The sequence below is a fragment of the Triplophysa rosa genome, linkage group LG4 (assembly GCF_024868665.1).
Source record: "Triplophysa rosa linkage group LG4, Trosa_1v2, whole genome shotgun sequence".
Lineage (NCBI taxonomy): Eukaryota > Metazoa > Chordata > Actinopteri > Cypriniformes > Nemacheilidae > Triplophysa > Triplophysa rosa.
Genome location: NC_079893.1, coordinates 23,561,332 through 23,577,120, shown reverse-complemented (window position 1 = coordinate 23,577,120; position 15,789 = coordinate 23,561,332). Strand labels below are relative to the sequence as shown.

At 38.4% G+C, this 15,789-nt stretch overlaps 1 protein-coding gene across 2 annotated transcripts in view; it reads left to right on the top strand.

Moving 5' to 3' along the window:
• rgs12b (regulator of G protein signaling 12b) overlaps positions 1 to 15,789 on the top strand; it is a 49,427-nt gene extending 33,638 nt beyond the window's left edge. Inside the window, exons 5-17 of one of the 2 annotated variants that reach the window (XM_057330596.1) lie at positions 1,286 to 1,455; positions 1,600 to 1,692; positions 1,863 to 2,006; positions 2,889 to 3,068; positions 4,169 to 4,319; positions 4,533 to 4,627; positions 4,982 to 5,176; positions 5,595 to 5,668; positions 5,952 to 6,078; positions 11,914 to 12,010; positions 12,305 to 12,372; positions 14,304 to 14,400; positions 14,664 to 15,789. In XM_057330596.1, coding sequence (XP_057186579.1) covers positions 1,286 to 1,455; positions 1,600 to 1,692; positions 1,863 to 2,006; positions 2,889 to 3,068; positions 4,169 to 4,319; positions 4,533 to 4,627; positions 4,982 to 5,176; positions 5,595 to 5,668; positions 5,952 to 6,078; positions 11,914 to 12,010; positions 12,305 to 12,372; positions 14,304 to 14,400; positions 14,664 to 15,226 — 2,054 coding nt within the window. In that variant the 3' untranslated portion in view covers positions 15,227 to 15,789. The remainder of the gene's footprint in view (positions 1 to 1,285; positions 1,456 to 1,599; positions 1,693 to 1,862; positions 2,007 to 2,888; positions 3,069 to 4,168; positions 4,320 to 4,532; positions 4,628 to 4,981; positions 5,177 to 5,594; positions 5,669 to 5,951; positions 6,079 to 11,913; positions 12,011 to 12,304; positions 12,373 to 14,303; positions 14,401 to 14,663) is intronic. The other variant, XM_057330597.1, reaches the window with a different exon arrangement.

Here is a 15,789-nt window from a genome sequence, read left to right as displayed (position 1 = left end):
TTGTGCATAGACTGATATTCTGATCTTTAGAATCTATCAACAAGGTTTTGGTAACAAATACATACTCTGAGAGTTTATATGTCACATCCATAACGCAAAATGTCACACCCATAACGCTGGAATTGCCTAAAACAGTTTCACACTCACAATTGCTACTGTACCGAATGCCAAAGTGGTATGTAGTGATAATATTCAGATAAAACATGCAATTCCAAATTACATTTGTTGATTTAGAGGTACGTTTTTCCTCTGTTTGAGGGCTACCGGGTGACTGTGCTGGTCTTGCATTAATATTGCAGGTTCCTGTTGCCTCTACCTTCTAAGTTTCCCTCCCCTCTCCTCTGTCAATTATTTATCACCTGTCTGTTCAGAGCTTTGTGCGCAGGCCACTGTATCTGTTTACCTGTATACATGCGCTGCGACCGAGTTGTTTAGATAGTTCCTCATTTCGTGTAATGTCTGGAGATTCTGCGCTGAGTGTAAAGTTTACGGAGAGTTCGATGGCTCTTCGCCTTCTGCTCCGTGGCTATGTGTAATGGGGTGATGGATGTTAAAGCCTGGCGTCCAGTTGGCATGAAATACTTGGTAAAGTGGCATCACACAGGGTCGTACCAGCTCTGCGCAGGTAAGAGGTTGCGGTGATGGGGACTCACATTCTGCAGGGCCTTAGATGAATTGAGGACGTTGATCTACAGACACCTGAATTCTGGTTTTCTCCAAGTTTTATATACTGTAAAGCTGTGTTACAGTTCACAGGCTTTGTGCAGATGCAGAATCCATTGTCTAGCTATAGTCTTGGTCTGTGTTAAAAGTGTTGGTTTGGAGGTTTATGGTTGTACTGAAAAAACTACTTGTTTTAAAATGTGTTCTTATTTAATTTTTTTAAAAGGATACATCTCCTTGAGATACATAGACAAAGAGCAAAATTACCATAGAATAACTATTGACAAGTTACTTTAGTTCACCCAGACGTCATCTTTTAAACACCCTCATGTCATTCCAAACCTGTATGACTTTATTTCTTCTACTAAAAACAACCATATATATTTTGAAGAACGTTGGTAACCAAACAACATTGGACCCCATTGACTTCCATTGTATGGATACAAAACAGCTTAAAAAATTCTCTAAATATCTTCTTTTTTGTTCCAGAAGAAATAGTCATATACAGGTTTGGGGTTAATTATCCCTTTAAGGTTATTTTTCTTGCCCCATTTGACAAATTGTTTGGTTTTAAGCTTGAACACTATAAACTGAAATTGTTATTTCATTGTTTGTGCCATAGAGCTGAACAGTGTGGACTTGAAGGGCTGCGGCAGTGATAACAGTCTGAATAGCAATGCCAGCCTACCCAGCGTGCAGTGCCATAGACGCCACACCGAACGGCGTGTTGCATCATGGGCCGTCTGCTTCGAGCGCCTGCTGCAGGATCCTGTCGGTGTGCGATATTTCTCGGTGCGTCGCATCATACAAAGTCATCCATTTACACATCTGCTTGAGAGTTTTGGCTCGCTTTGGTACATTTGAGTGTTCACAACATTCTTTGGACTGTTTCGCAGATAAGCAACTTAATCTGTTTTATTGTCCTTCACCCTGCAGGAGTTTCTGAAGAAGGAGTTCAGCGAGGAGAACATTTTGTTTTGGCAAGCGTGCGAATATTTCAGCCATGTGCCCGAAACAGACAAGAAACAGGTGTACAGTCATCACGGTTAATCATTTGGAGTGGTTTAAAAAGTTGATTTAAAGCATATTTAATGGGTTTAAACTCTGTTTATGGAATTATTGCTACTGTTGTTCTGCTGAACGTATTCTAGATGCTAAATGTTTTTCATTCACCATCTGTCATAAATTTTGTCCCCCAGCTGTCCCAGATGGCCAGAGAGATCTACAACAGCTTCCTCTCGAGTAAGGCCACCACTCCTGTCAACATCGACAGTCAGGCACAATTGGCAGATGACATCCTCAACGCTCCAAGGCCAGACATGTTTAAAGAACAGCAACTACAGGTGAGAACATTGTATAAATTAAAATGAGAAACTGTCAGATGAAACCCTGGGGGCACAACACTGCACTTCTAAATAGAAAGCTTTACCACGGTATTAACAGAGCTTTCAGAATTTCCCAATGCATTGGTGTACAATGTACTGTGTAGGCGTCAGGTTTTGACATTCTGGAAAATCTATTGACTTGCCTTGACCTGTTTTGTTATAATATACTCTTTTGTATTTCCCCGACCAATTAATGTAGAGTAATTTTATCCAGATTTCTTTTCTCCAAAACTGCACGGTCCTAAATGGCTTGTTATAATAAAATGTCCTATTTTTGAAGATTTACCGTCGTAACAATGCAAGGTTTTAGATGGAAAGTTGTTGAAGTTGCTTCAAGCACTGCACTTCATGTCATGAGATAGTAAACATAACGCTCCAACCCCATGATAACCGTGAGGAAATTTGAGGGCAGCCGTTGTGCATGGAGACTGAAAATGGTTTTTTTACAATGTCTTCCAGGCAAAAAAGAAAGCGGCAGCATCCCGAGGCTCCTGTCTGGCTGTCATGGCCTTATCAAAGATCTCTGTAGTTGGCAAATTCTCAGAATTTTGAAAATGGTCACATTTTGTTGGTTTAGATGTTGTAGTGACTAGTAAGGTAGTATAACACAAACCTTCCTGTGAACCACGAAAACAAAGCTCCGTTTTATAACTTTCCTTTTATTTAGCCTTTTTGCATTTTGTCCTTTCATCTTTCTGGAGTTCTCACCACATTTGCTGTAAACATATTCATGCTATATTACAAAGTCAGTGTAAACCTCCCATGACCAGCATGGAAATTCAGGAGGCGTGATGCTTCCTCAGATTTTACTCAGTTATTTCACCCTTCTTTCTTCAACAGATCTTCAACCTGATGAAATTTGATAGCTACACTCGCTTCCTAAAATCCTACCTGTATCAGGAATGTATGCTGGCAGAGGTGGAGGGACGGCCTCTTCCAGATCCCTATCAGGTCCCCAGCAGCCCGACATCCAAACACAGCACAAGCTCCGACCGATCCAACCTCTCGACACCAAAAAAGGTAACAAGCAAACACCCGCCGGTGCCCTTCGTTAGAAAGACAAGCCTACGTTTGCAGTTCGTTCTCTCAGTGGCTTCCTTTAAAACACATGAGCCCAAACTCAAACAATCTTTGAAACGCATCAAAGACACTCTTTAGTCTAATTATCTCCCAGGAGGGTTTGTTAACACAGCATAATAGCATTCATTATTATGTGAATATGTATGAATATTATATGAATAATAGATTTATGAACTTTGAAACGGTTTGATTGTAATTGATCTTCCAGGCATTGTATAATGAAATAACAATTACTAATGTTATTAGTAGGGCTGTCAAACGATTAATCGCATCCAGAATAAAAGTTTGGGTTTACATAATTTATGTCTGTGTACTGTGCATTTTAATTTTGTATTTATAAAAACAGACACATTTATTTAAGAAAAAATAAAATGTTAATATTAATAAACATTTACATATAATTTAAATGATTGGCAAATATAAATAAATAAATTTAAACATTTTCTAAATACAGTATATACACGTTTGTGTACATGTATGTGTTTATAAATACTAAATTAATATGCACAGTACACAGACATACATTATGTAAACACAGACTTTTATTCTGGATGCGATTAATCGTGATTAATCGTTTGACAGCCCTAATTATTAGTAAAACAACTTTAGGCTAAAATGTCTCGCTAAGATTGTCCTTCAAAGTCTCTATTATGATTCATCACGTGGCAATGCATTTACACGCCTACAGTATGCACTTCAACGCAATTACCATGTTGTTCTAAAGGTGTGAGATTCAGGTCACTGTCAGCGTTATACGTCTCTTTACATAGTCAAGTGTTAGCACAGTTATCCCAGAAGCTTTTAAAGAAGAAAGAAAACAGGGGAACAGTAAGATTAGTCAACACCTTAGCGACTGGAGCCAAATCTAATTTAACACAGTCAGCTATGCTTCTAATCCGAGTCCTTAAAACCTTGTTCTCGCTCCATTTCACATTCTAATGCATTGACATTCTGCAACAGCCTGTTCGTAAATGAAAACGGATCTCTCAGTAGCACCTACTTTGTTTTTTAGAATGGAAAATGATTCATGATGTTTATAGGTGCAGGACGACAAGAAGAGTAAATCAAGCAGATTGCTGCATGAAGACAGCAGAGACGAACAGGGCGATAAAAAGAAAAGCATTTTCTTCTCCTGGTCCAGAAATAGAAGTTTCGGAAAAGGAACTAAGAAGAAGGATCTTGCAGACTACAGTGAGTGGATGAGATGTTTTCATTAAATTGCTCTCTTACTGTTTGTACATTTTTGGTTACATAATATTCTTTACTATAACAATAATAAACTTGATATTTAAGAGTTAGTCCCTTTTATGTTAAAATATACTGTAATTTGATTTAAGACGCATTTCCTTTTTGTTTTGGTTTGAAGTTTTCAGTTTGTCGCTTATGAATGCTTTATGTTCACAGGCTTTACAGGTAGTAACGGCCGAAGGGAATCACAGGGCTCTTTGTCGTCCGGTGCGAGTTTGGAGCTAGCCACCTCTGGTTCTGGAAAACATGAGGTGCGTTAACAGGGCCTGGCTCTGAACCACTCAGCTGATCTCACTCTCGAGCATTCATAATTATAGGCATTTGTCACAATGCTCTCTGCACTACTTGATTCTGATTGGTCAATCTCAGCATTTCCCTGTCAGATGTTTTTGCATAACAACCAATAAACTGTATATTTACCAATGTTTTTCATATCACCTTGTATAATAAAATCACTTTAACTAAATTCAATAAGTCCTGTGCATTTATTTACTTAATAGTTGTGTAATGGCTGTCACAATGACCAAATCTCATATGTCCTATTAAAAACATTCGTATTTTGGTTCTTTTGCTTTATCGTTTCACTGTGATCCTCTGTCCGACAGGGTGAGGTGTCGCGAAATTCCATGTTGTTGCCCGAGCGTTCAGCGCGTCACTGTAACATTAACCTTCCGGACGGCTCGTGCTGCTCAGTACCCATCAGGCCCGGCGTCTCCATTAGAGAGGTGCTGTTAGGATTGTGCGAGAAGCTCGGCATTAATCTGGCTGCTGTGGATCTCTTCTTAGTAGGTGGAGAAAAGGTAACACATATCTGTTCTAGTCACTGTTAGGGGTTGCATACATTGGTCATATTTATCAAACTAACTGAGCTATTGTCAATTTTGCTTTGTGAATTTCAGTATGTGGGAGTTCAGGATGAGCATTAGTGCATCATTTACTTTTAGTCATTTAGCAGATGCTTTTATCCAAAGCGACTTACAAAGTAGGGGAAAACAATAGAAATAATATGTGCAACAAAAGAACAACAATGCATGGGTGCAGTAAAACTGGTCTCTGTTAGCCTACCACAGTATACGAAGCTAAAAATATCCTTTATTTTTTTGGGAGGGGATAGGAAAGTAGAAAAGAAGTAGAAGACTACTAATGGGTCAGATGTTGACGGGTTAAAACTTCAGTGTTGTATTGGACTATAATAACATGTTTTGTCCATGTGTAAAGCCTTTAGTGTTGGACCAAGACTGCATGACCCTGTGCTCCAGAGATCTGCGGCTGGAGAAACGCACGCTATTCCGGTACATACCTGTTTTATCTTTGTCTATCTGTTTGATCATTCTTTCTTTTTTTGTCAATCCAACCATTTGTCAATCTTACCCTGTTGTTCTGAACATAGTGAGTCAAACATCTTTTTCATACAATGAACGTGAATAGAGACTGAGGTCACTAACATTCGGCCTAACATCTCCTTTTTGTGTTCAATGGAAAATAGAAGGTCATACAGGTTTGTAACAACATGAGCATGAGTAAATAGCACAGAAATATCTCTTTAACCTCTCTCATTCTGTCTCTATGTCATAGATTGGATCTAGTGCCCATAAATCGTTCTGTGGGGCTGAAGGCGAAACCCACTAAGCCGGTTACAGAAGTGCTGAGGCCAGTGGTGGCCAAATATGGCCTGAACTTAGGAGAGCTGGTGGCCAGGATAGTGAGTCAAACATCTGCTTATTTTTCAATACAGTTGTAACATCCAGAAGTATTGTTTCATAGATTTGTCCTTCCCCGTTAAAGTTAGAAAATGCCAATACTGTCAAACTATATTTATATTCTTGAGAAATGTTTTCTTATCAGAGCAACTTTTAAAACATTTTGTTCAATTATTGGTTAATGTCATTTTTACCAACATACTGTACACATGGCTGCTGTCCTTTCCTAAACCTTTTTGCCATAAATCATTATTATTAGTCACCCTTTATGTTTGTCAGTGGGTTTTGCAAATATCTAACCAATAAAAAGTATTAAAAAGTGCTTGTTAAAGGTTTCATTAAATGAGCACTTTCAACAAGTTGATATGATTTATTAGGGTCTTCATGGAATGTCTGGAACATATGTTGTTTAAAAACACTCAATGGCTCTGTAAACAAAACCCTTTTTGCCTTGTCAAAAACAGCTATGCTCACATTAACCCGTTTTGGTGCATGTCTCTTTAAATGATAATGAGTTACACCGCACCCCACCCCCCTTCCGTCTGGCTTGTTAACACAACACATGTGTAGTACTGCCATGGCAATGGTTTAGCTAAATTATGTTTCCTGAACTCCTCTGCGGTTAGTTTCGTTTTAAACGTCTCAAATCATTCGTCCGGAGTATGGAAGTAAAATAGAGACAAATGTGTTTGAAGCAAAAAGACGTGCTGAATAGCACTGACTGAAAAAAGATGCATTGTATTAACAGTGCTCGCATTTTAAGGTTCCGCAATTCAACCTGGTTGCATATTTAAGATGTGAATTTTTCAAGTGGAAACATTTCACACACAGTTTCACCAATTAAAAATTAAATAATCAAAATTCACCTTTTAAATTTCATTTAAAAAATTCAACTTGTTATAAAATACAAGCTTTAATATTCGACAGACAATTTTCAGTCCATATAATTTCGGTTTAAAAATTCGCTTCCACAAATTCAGTGGTTCAAATTCGACTTGAAATTCAAAGTTTCACATCCGGGAATCCCAGGAGAAGCAATAAAGCGCCGATTCCGCCAATGCATGATCTCTACCTGCTGCCTGACCGCTTCACCAGCAGGTGGTGCAAGTCGCTTCTGACGAAGACCAAAGCAAGAAATGCAGATACTTTTTATATGTTTGCAGCACAGTCCACTCATCTGCTCGATTAAGTGAATTTATTTAATCTCATAGATCTCTTATGCATCATCAAGAAAAAAAATATTGTTTCTTGTACTGGCAGCTTAGCTCACAACTATCAGCCCTGGAACGGACATGGAGCACGGGGACAATTCCAGGTGGCCTGGAATCAGTGGACTATTCATACATTTATAATATTAATTTAATTATTTAAATATCCTACCCAATCTACTAGTACTGCCTATCTATAGTAAGAGTTCATGTTTGTATTTGGTTTGCTATTTATACGCATTCATTACTTTTTACGTGCATATGATTACCCCCTTGGTTAAGATGGTGTGGGTTAAGTCGGTATGTACATAAAAAGTGCACGCAAAACACATGCGTATCATATGCACGCAAAAGATAATTTCTGTAGCTCGCCAAATACAAACATAAAATCGTGCTTTTGATAAGCACGATCTTAAGTCATCAAATAATGGTTTGAGTTTCGAGGATGAGAAAATTGTATATGTTACAGTGAATTACTGAATCATACTGTGTTTGAATAAAATAAGCTAATTGCATGAAGCTATTTGAATGACACATGCAATGGTATCTGATTAAATATGCCAGAAAACAAGACAACAAGATTTTAAAGCATTACATTAGTTACATAACACCATCACAATAAACTTAACATTTAAATTCAAATAAAACATTTTATTTCGGTTTAAAACTAAATAGGAAAAATAGCAATAATTATACATTTTAAACACACAACAGTAGTAGGCTAACTGAAATAGTAGTGAAAACAGATGTAAGAACAAGCCATGAACAATTTTTCATCAGAACGTAAAATAATCTACAATATAAATAACAGTCTTTTCTTAAAAATATAATTGTAAAATATTTAGTAAATGTAGGATATAAATGTAACTTAAACGAATAACTACACCACTTAATCAATGGAAATAATTATGCCTATACTTTTCATCTGAAATCTCAGAACGCAAACAAAATAAAGCCAATTATAACCTATTGTATGAACGAATGAATAAAAAAACAAACTGAAATACTGCAACAATAAAGACACCTATACCTATTAGTTCTGGTATTATGTGAGAAATACGGCGGGACATGCTAAAATTCTTATTGTGTCATTTTGTGCTTTTTGCATTCATATTTAGGGCTCTTCCGCATTTCTGTAGCCTACAGTTATTAAGAAGGTGTAGGCTATACTAATTTTAGTCATCTGGTCTGAAGATTAAGCAACATTAAGCGTTTTAGCACGGTACACCGGCCGTGATGGCGTGGTCCGTGGACGCTAAAGGGACAGAGTAGGCTAAAGGCACTTAGCAAATCTTGCAAGCTTATAACGTTTTTGTTCCACCATGCCACCATACATGCTGTGGATATTCAGCTAAATGTTTAGCATAAGTTTAAAGAGGGTAAATTTGATCATTTAACTGAACTGTACACATACATTTTAGACACGTACATTACGTGTTTCTCCAACGTGGTTTCAGTGTATTTCTGTCATTTAAAATGCATAAATTGAACAATATGTTGACTTATTATGTGAGCATATAGATTAAAAATTATTATACCAAATCGTAATTTCGTTTTGATATGTTATAGTATTGGGTAAGCTAATTAAAAAGAAAGGCTATAGCCTAATATAAAAGTATACGAAATACAATGCGCCAAACAGCAACATCTACAGATAGTTGTGTATAATGCCATGGAGCACTCGTATTGTTTTCTGACCAGTAATTAAATATATTTTTCACTGCTCGGCCATGCAAACTGACTTGCATTGAGGTGTATGTTAGAGAGGTCCTCATGTGTCCCAGCGGCTTCGGGTCTAAAACGTTGACAAAATATGCCTTGGGCACAGGTCGTGTCCGATATGGCATCGGGTCTCTGGTCATTTATAATGAATGTGCTTTTACCAATCGCCCCGAAAGACACAAATTAATTACATTTTATGGTTAGGTAAACAACAAATATTTGTTACGCCAAACTTTATAAGACATAATTAGGTTAATATACCGTGAGTGATTGACATTTTAGCATTTAATGAACAGACAGCAACTCAAGCAATTAGCGTGTAGTCATACTCGCATGTTCGTGTGTGGCACATTATTGGGAAACGCACACAGCATGCAACAAAAGTTTTTATCTTTGCACTTAAAAACCATCTTACAGCTGTATAGATCATAACGCCGTGAGGTATCTTGCTTGGCTGCAGGCTGCACAAGACGTTTCGGGTCAAGTCGGGTTCTAAAGAAAGTGCTGTCTATTTTTATCTGGTCTATTTTATCTGGCCTGCTCAAGAAGTTCGCTTGGCTAAAATATCAGTTTTTCTGTCTCGTATTAACAAACGAACGTTTCCACAATTCCACAACATCCAGCATTTTCTGAGAGTCTCAAATTAAAACAAGATCATGCGAGGAAAATAAAAAGAATGTTTATTGAGATTGCAGCTACGTCATATAAACATAAGCACATGGGAGAGTACGTTAAAATCAGAGCATTTGTCAATAAGCTCCTAATTGAGATCTCAGTTATTTGACCGCTTCAAACACAATACATGTCCTGTAAAAGCTGATGATGCATAGTATTTATGTGAACACGATGTGCTGAAGTAAAAAATAACTTAATTCCTTCAAGCCTAAGGAAACCTAAAATTTCTGATGTTCATGATGCATAAGAAGAGATAAGATCTCTTTATAAGATCTATGAGATCAAATAAATTCACTTAATCGAGCAGATGAGTGGACTGTGCTGCAAACATATAAAAAGTATCTGCATTTCTTGCTTTGGTCTTCGTCAGAACCGACTTGCACCACCTGCTGGTGAAGCGGTCAGGCAGCAGGTAGAGATCATGCATTGGCGGAATCTATTGCTTCTCCTGTGATTCCCGGATGTGAAACTTTGAATTTCAAGTCGAATTTGAACCACTGAATTTGTGGAAGCGAATTTTTAAACAGAAATTATATGGACTGAAAATTGTCTGTCGAATATTAAAGCTTGTATTTTATAACAAGTTGAATTTTTTAAATGAAATTTAAAAGGTGAATTTTGATTATTTAATTTTTAAACAGTGAAACTGTGTGTGAAATGTTTCCATTTGAAAAATTCACAGCTTAAATATGCAACCAAGTTGAATTGCAGAACATTAAAATACGAGCACTGTTAATACAATGCATCTTTTTTCAATCAGTGCTATTCAGCACGTCTTTTTGCTTCAAACACATTTGTCTCTATTTTACTTCCATACCAGAGACTAAAAATACGTCACAGCAAACAGCACTCACGATGTGCGTGTATGCTTGCCTAAAATCCAAGGAATGCGCACCAGATCTCAGCGGAATTACGTGGATTTTAATGCTTGTCGTTGACAAGTTATAACCTTACACACACAACGTGAGAGCATAACTAGTATGCTGTGACAGATTTTTCAGCCTAAGGACGAATGATTTGAGACGTTTAAAACAAAACTAACCGCAGTGTTTGCCCCTGTTCATTAGCAAAACAAACAGCTTGCCGCAGCTGAACATATTAACGCACATAATGTATTAACATACTGTAATAAAGTTCAATAGAAGGGAAGGAAGGAGGCGGGAACCGGCGATCATTCACAAAATTTTAATCAAAATAAATAAACAATAATCCAGCAAATAAAAGGCCGGCAGCCACCTCACGGTCGACTGCTGGCCACACGAACATAAACAGAAATCTTCAGGACGGTCGATCTAGGAGCAGGGTTGGTGACCACTGCTCTTGAGGAACAACTTTGAAGCTAATCCTGCTTGTACTGTCCCAGGTTGATAAAGCACTCAGGCTTGAAGTGATTTGCGCAAACAAGCAGGTTTTTACTTATGGTTTCTGAGGGATTTCCACTAAAAATAAAATAAATCCACTCCTGTCTCTTCTGAGGTTAGGACTTTGTGCAGCGACTACATTGCATGTTGTCCACGAACTTTAGCCATGGCGTCACACGTACACCGCTGTCGCTTGTGAAAACAACAATGGCGGCAGCGCCGTGGGTGAAATTGTGTAGATTAAGGGGCGGTAATATTATAATAAGAGCCTGCGTCTACGTCACATCAGGAGCGAAATCTGAACGGCTCGATTTCTCACATGCTTGCAGAGAAAGGCTTACCAAAACAAAGTTACTGGGATCTTGTTTTTCACATTTTTGGGGTTTCTAGATGCACCGGGGACCCAATTATAGCACTTAACACAGACAAAATGTGACTTTCATCCAATGGGTCCTTTAACTTTGACAACACAGTATGTAATCATTTAAAAAGTACAGTGTTTCTTCCATTTCCTGAAAAACAGCAAATTTGGACATACAAGGTTTCAGAAGGACAGCGAGGTTTAAAAGTTTTATAGAGATTTTATCAAACTAAAATATGATTTTAATCTGCACTGAAGACCAAGAACATGCTGACAATGTGTTTTTGGGTAAGGAATCCGGTTACAGAGTGCATGAAGAAAGTTTCCATCATCTTGCCTGTTAAACTGGTTTTGTAGCATAAATCATAAAATGAAGGATGGATTATAATGTTTATAATGTAATACGGATCAAATTGTACCACAGAAGATAAATCTGCCATCTCAAATGTCATTAGAGTTTTCTTGGTTGGTGGAGTGGATGTTAAATTTGTTGTTGTTTTGTGTCAAAAGAGCGGAGAGAAAGAACCCCTTGATCTTGGGCTTCCTATATCTAATCTGGATGGAATGAGGGTGGTTCTGGAAGCAGCTGACCACATTCCTGGAAAAGGCAAGATGCAAACACATACAGAATGACTTCAGATTTGATTCAACAACTACAACCACTTTAAAGCAGTAGCACAGTATTTGTTTCTAGGTTTAAAGTTTTTAGAAATAGTTTTCCCCCTTAAGGCCTTTTTTGTTATAAATAGATGGCATTACAATAAGTCCTCTAAATGTCTGCGTTATTAGAAGTTGTATGTAACTGACAATCTAAAAGTTTATTAAATAGTTCATAAAAACGCTGTCATTTACTCACCCCTTCTAAATCTCTTATGTATGATCTCTCTCCCCTTTTAAACAGATAAACAAAAGCTGGTCTCATCTAAAAGTCACGGCCCACCTTTGTCTGCACGAAGCCAGTCTGCCACAGTAAGACCGAAATCGTAAACCTCCCTCCCCTTTTCCATCTTTGTATCATTGGCCTGTGAATGGGGGTTCTATGCATGGCTAACTCCCCTATTCTATATTCTGGTCTGAAGGCTTTATGTGTGCATTTTCTGGGCCTGTGAATGACCTAACCCATTTTCTTGAATCACAAAAAGCTGCCTCTTACCACTTTGTTTCCTTCAACACACCACACTGTTGTGAGAGTATAGCACACCCCATCTGCCAGGAGTTGCTTGGTTCAAGGGTTTCTCCCTTTCTTCTTTTTAGTTACTGATAGCTGTGTTGATCAACATGGTGAAAACACGGAGCGAGGGTGTTCACCGATGTTTGGGTGTGGTGTTAGGGCTGCAACTAATGATTATTTTTTTCGATTAGTCGACTAACGATTATAATTTTTTATTAATCTAATAAAGATTTTTTGGATTACTTTATTAATCCTAAAGCAAATTTTGCAAATAAACAATACGTTCTAGTATTTTCTTACATTATAAAGCATATCATACTTTTTACTCCACTACATCTTATAAATAAATATTGTTGTTTTAACATTTTTATCCATGTTTACATTAAAATCACTATCTTCTTTTAATTAAGTAGTTTTAATTTTAATAGTAAAAAAGACAGATTTTTATGTACTTAAGTACTGTATTAAAGGTTAAAAAAAATAATAAATAAACTTAGCTTTATATATTGTGGTATTCTATATGAGACCAGAATTTATGCTTTTTGTTGTCCTTATGTTGTTCCAATTGCTTCCATTGTTTCCCTCATCTGTAGGTCGCTTTGGATAAAAGCGTCTGCTAAATGACTAAATGTAAATGTAAAAACATTAAAAAATGTGTTTATGAAATACTAGAGCATGATATATGCTCTGTATTTTTTTCCTCCAAGTAATATCCGACTCTATTTTCAGTCTCATAATGTAATTGAGTAAAAGTAAAAATACTACTATCTGTCTCGGTTTATTGTACAAAACTATCACCGTATAAAAGTCTAATACGTCTGAACCATCTGATGCAGAGTGGCGTTAAAGCGAGCCCGTGCACCCTGAACTCAGAATAATGCGCTTAATGCATTCGCTTCGTTATTTACAGTTATGCGCATCCCGGACGCACAATGATGCGCTTAAAGCACCTACTCCTTCTGAAGTCCCGGGGATCATTTTGCTCCCCAAAGTAAATAATAGTAAGAACACAACGAGAAGAGATGATATGTTACATGTTTAACACAGTGCGTTGCATCAATCCAACAGTTTACAGTTAAATCAGAGGTTTAAAAAGAGTCATTTCGTATGAGGACGCAAAATATACACTAATTTACACTATAGTAAAATAGCGTTAATGTAAATCATTAAAGCGTAGTGTTAAAATAAAGTAATTTATTATGAAAGTCTACATCTACGTGCCCCTCTCCGTCCGTTTGTGATTGCGTGTCCATGCTGTGATGATCCCATTCCGGGGGTAACGTTAGGGGGAATTCCTCCGTCCATTCACTAACTTACTGCGTCCGAGGCTCGCAATCGCTGTTTGTAGGGTGTATTATACTTTCTCTTGTTCTGCTGATTAACTTACACACGCCAGGGAACAGAAACTGCTATTACAGCAGATAAACGTAAATAATACGAAGCGTCGACACATTTCATGCACGTATTTTAGTAGTCGACGTAATCGACGACGTCGACGTGTAGTTGCAGCCCTAGTGTGGTGTTGTGGTGGCATGTTTTCTGCAGTGAGTGTGCTGTGCTGTATAGGATTGTAGTCCAGTAACTTTAGTGATAGCAACTGAAGGCCCATCCACTGCCTCTTTGAGGCTTGTGTAGTTATAGCCCTGCACCCCAAAAGAAAAGCCTAGTAGAAGAGGCTTTTATCATCCACGCACCCTTAATGTGCCCCATTCTCATTGTCGCTACCCAGGGGGAGGACAAACCAGCAGGAAAGGCTTCGACTGTGAAAACCAGGGCCCAGGTGGAAAAACGAAAACAGAAAAAGCTTAATATAGATGAAGCTGAAGGTAAAAATCTATTCCCCTTTCACTTTCTTTAATAAGCTCTCGTTCGTAGCACTGGAGTTGTTCTTGGCTTTATGTTACGCTAACCTCTGTAGCAACACTGGCCGACGTAGCTAATGCTAACACAAGCACACTTAAAACTGACAGTTCTATTGCCGACGTCTTGCACAACTGCTTTCCATCTCATGCTTGCCGTAATGTGTAAATTGTTGTTTTTCACTTTTCAATGAACAATCGGTTTTAAATTGTGTGTATTGTCCAACCAGAATTCTTCGAGCTCATATCCAAAGCACAGAGCAACAGAGCTGACGACCAGCGGGGCTTGCTGAACAAATCCGACCTCGTCCTTCCAGACTTCCTGCGCCTTGACCCGGAAGCATACGGAAACAACGACAATTTCAGCTCCACCCCCGTATCCTACTCGAACCGGCCCCGATCCAGGGAGAATGGCTCCGCCCTCAATGCCAGCCACCAATCGCAAAGCTTGGATTCAGCAGTGGAGACAAAAGCGCCTAGACGAGCCCTAATGCCTCCCAATAAAAATTTGCCACTCGAAAATCAATCACCATTCAGTTCGTCACTATCTCCGATCCCGCACGCGCTAAAAGAGGGCTCGTCCGGGATGACAGACTGGAGGAGCGAAGGAGGGGTCCAGGCCCTGGAGGAAGAAGAGAGCGGCACGGACCTGACATTTGTTGCCGAAGGCGACATCACAAGCCCTAACAGCTCGCTCCTTCCTCAGTCTCCTATGCCCCTCCCTACTTCCCCAGACCGACGGCAGGGAACTTACCAGGACAGCCGGGCTCGATCAGGTATCTCTCCTGTGTGAACAAACTACACTAGCATGTGTGATCCTCATCTCTCTCTGGTCCCTCCTGAAGATGTGTGTGATTTCTGAGTGCTGTGGATTGCTGTGCTCCTCCTCGTAAGCCAAACCCTGGCAATATGACCATCTTCCTATGTACATTTAATACCCTTTAAGCACTTTAACGAACTATTGAAAAGAGACTTTTACATATAATGCATTCTACATTTTCTTACCTGAAAGTATTTTCGAAATACTAGCCAGACATGATCTTGACAATCATTACCTTCCACTTCTGTTTATCCTTTGAGAGAAAAGATAGAATTGTTATAGCCAGTTTGAGGTCACTAGCGAAATGAACCAACCTTACTGCATATCTCTGGCGGATCACATGACGGCGCTAACAGGAGCCACAACTGACTGAACTAAATATGTGATAACTCTGCTTTGACACTAAATATAAACTACATACTGTACCAGACAGAGTGTTTGATGTGGCAAACACCCTCATTCAGACATATTTAATGATGATTCATGATGTGAATACACAAGAATAAACACAAGCACAGGTTTCAGGTTTAGTACGA